This window comes from Zingiber officinale, chromosome 3A, assembly GCF_018446385.1.
Source record: "Zingiber officinale cultivar Zhangliang chromosome 3A, Zo_v1.1, whole genome shotgun sequence".
NCBI classification, from domain to species: Eukaryota; Viridiplantae; Streptophyta; class Magnoliopsida; order Zingiberales; family Zingiberaceae; genus Zingiber; species Zingiber officinale.
In genome coordinates, this window is record NC_055990.1 from 46,314,874 (window position 1) to 46,318,150 (window position 3,277).

The following is a 3,277-nucleotide window of genomic DNA, read 5'->3' on the forward strand; positions in this document are numbered from 1 at the left end:
CGAGCTTAATATAACTAGCCTAACAACCATCCAACCGAACCTAGCTACTTTGACTTGACCGGTTCAATAGACCGACTTAGCTAGCTTGATTAATAGGCCACTTGGCACATGCTTGAGAAAATCGGCATTTGGAACGTGATAAAGAAATAATAATTCAAAGTAACCAATTAATTAATAATTAATATGATCACCTTTTAGTACGTCAAGGCGGGTCCGATGACCATGGCGCCATCATCCCCAAGCTATACTGATCTTCCTGGAAGGCAGGTCACGCCACGCTGCGCTACGCAACGCCACGCAGCAACAATTAATCATTAATTGTTCTACATCTCTCGATTTGTCCACTCCTTGACAAAAATGCCCTTTTTTTTCTTTGCTTTCATAGTTTGATCTCCTTCCAATATTAATCTCTCTCATTATATTGCTTCCAGGAAGCAGCAGCAGCAGCAGCAGCAGCAGCAACCTCTGTAAAGCTCCGGCGACGACGGCACAACCTCAGCCTCTATAAAGCTCCCAACTCCCTTCCTTCTCCTCTCGATCAGCCACATGGAGGAAATACTTAGTGCCCATCGCAAGTGCCTCGTCCGGTCGATCGCCAAGAAGAAGCCCGTCAAGGTCGTCTACATCTCAAACCCCATGCGGGTCACCGCCAGCGCCGCTACCTTCCGCGCCCTCGTGCAGAAGCTCACCGGCCGGGACTCCGACGTCGACGCCATCGCTTCCTTCTCCGCCGCCGCCTCTGTCGCCGAACCGCCGCTGGCTTTGTCTGGGTCGACGACGACGACGTCGAAGTCAGTGGATCCCTGCAACAGTTTGGTGGCTCCGAGCGAAGTGTTCGGCGGGGGCTTCGACGCACAGATGTTGGAGAATTTCTGGGAATTCTTGTCGGCGCCGCCGTGCTATGAACTTCCAATGGCCGGCTTCATCCGGCACTGAATCAAGTGCGAGCTTGAGACTATATAAACGACAGAATCTATAGATTGATTCTGGTATATATAGTCAAATCTAAAAACGAGATCTCCCGAGCAGTGGCGGATTTACAAGGGGGCTTGGGGGGGCCACGGCCCCCCCAAGTCTCCATATAAATCCTTCCTATATATGTATATATATATGTAAATCCTTCCTATATATGCATATATATATGTATGGTTATATTATATATACTAGGATATATATATAGTATATAGATATAATTAGAATGGTGAAGGAGTGATGAAATTAATCTTCCTTTTTAATACATTTTAATATAATCGATGATATACTTATTAAATATGCTATATAATTTTTGAGAAAAATATTTTTCTTGAGTGTTTTTTTAATTTACTTGATAGGAATTATGTTGGAAAAAAAATTAAATTTAACAAAAGGAAACTACTGATCATTAATTATATACAAATATTATTAGTAATAATATTATTAGTTTATTACTATATAGAAATCTTTTCTAATTTATGATATAGGCATTTTCTCTTCTATGGCTAAACATCTCGATCTTTTCCAATTCACACCAAAATCATTATTGTTGCTTCATTGTCAATTGTAGCATCGTCGATCGCCAGAATTCAAAATTGATTACATATTTAGAAAGTCCGCAACCTAAATTTTCTATCGGTAGTTTGATACCAAAATCTTGAAGTAATATCGCAACTTGAGAAGGGTCGTTGGCCCTTGTTTCGTGTCGGAGCTACATTTGAACTTGTTCGTTATTGTTGTCTTGTCAACTACGGTAACCTAGGACGGTGATTTCTAAGTAAATTTTGACCTCAATTTCAGTGATAAATTGAGAATTCGGAGGTTGTTCAAGGGTGTACAAATTTCTGACGATAATTATTTTTGTCACTTAGCATACGACCCCTCTAAATTTAAAATTCTGGATCCGCCCCTGCTCCCGAGGTAACGCTGTGGTTGTTCTCCTCGCGTGTATAAGAAGCCGTTTACTTATAGTTTGCTGGATTTTTGTTTTCCTTAGTATTCATAATTGATTTTCTGAAAGAAGGAAAAAAAAAACGATGCACATTTACAATCTTAGTAACTGAGGCTTGTATCTTAATTTTGAGGCACAAGGTATCTATGTGATATGATATGTATTGTAATTTGCAATGTAAAAGACAATAACTCCTCCTCCTTTTAATTAACTAAATAACTAAGATATATACTTCTCTTTAAATAAAAAACAAATGAAAACCATAAAGTTAAATCAGGATTATGATGAAATATTCTGTTGTAATTATATTAATAAAGTGGTTTAGAGATGGAATCACTATGAAAAATAATTTATCGGAAATTGATTCGTTGGAAACTCTTTTATCGACAGAATTTAAGATTCGTCGGTAAAATTTACTATAAAAATGTAATTTCTGTAGCAAATATTACCAATAGAAACTTTGTTTCCATCGATGATTACTTGATATTTATTGATAGAAATAGAGTTTTAGTTGATAAAAATTTTGATATTTTTGTTAGTTTATGTTGTTATTATAATTTACTTTTTATCATTGACATTTATGTTTGGTTTAATATTCATAATAACTATCATTCATATACATTTACATTCGTACAATCACATTTCACACAATCTACACATAAAAATACATTTTATGCATTTTAACAATCCATACATATACTTATTATAATTCATAATATTACAAACACAAATGAACTAACATTCATAAAAACAAATATACTAAATTATGAAAACAAACTAGAAAGTATTTAAATATCGAATAATCACAAGCATCTAAAACAAACAAAATCTAAACAAATCACAATAACAAAAAAAACTAAACTATCTAAATATCCATATATAAATACTTTCTATGAATACATCCATATATAAGATAGTAATAGAATCCTACATAAAGTCAAATATGAAGATTTATATCAAATTTATATATAACTAAAAAAATTATATATATGTAAAACTAATTTTGATACATAGATAGAAATAAGTAAATGATAATGATCATCAATATGTCAATAGGTCAGGACTCCTAAAATATATAGTAATATGAAAGTAAGAAATGAGTAGATTAGAATATTAAAATAAAATAAATATATTTTGCATGGTTTATGTATGATAAATAAAAAACTATGTTGTAGTTGAACAAAACTCAGAAAAAGTTAATCACTACGGTCTGATGGGTCTTGAGTCATGTGGTGTCTGGGTTTGGGTGAATTTAGCCACGATCGCTCGTATATGGGCCATGAGAGCCTCATGATCAACTCTCCTTTGATCGTCCTCAATGCTCCTTTGCTCATCAAGTGCCCTCCTATGCTC

General features: G+C 35.0%; 1 protein-coding gene across 1 annotated transcript; it reads left to right on the plus strand.

Moving 5' to 3' along the window:
• Nucleotides 1-244: 244 nt before the first annotated feature.
• Nucleotides 245-1,235, plus strand: LOC122053707. The gene has a single exon (XM_042615697.1). It carries the CDS (start codon nucleotides 547-549, stop codon nucleotides 934-936), a length of 390 nt encoding a protein of 129 aa, XP_042471631.1. The 5' UTR covers nucleotides 245-546; the 3' UTR covers nucleotides 937-1,235.
• Nucleotides 1,236-3,277: the final 2,042 nt, after the last annotated feature.

Bases quoted from the DNA above. Each gene is read 5' to 3' on its own strand.
- LOC122053707 (XM_042615697.1), top strand. From the start codon at position 547: ATGGAGGAAATACTTAGTGCCCATCGCAAGTGCCTCGTCCGGTCGATC.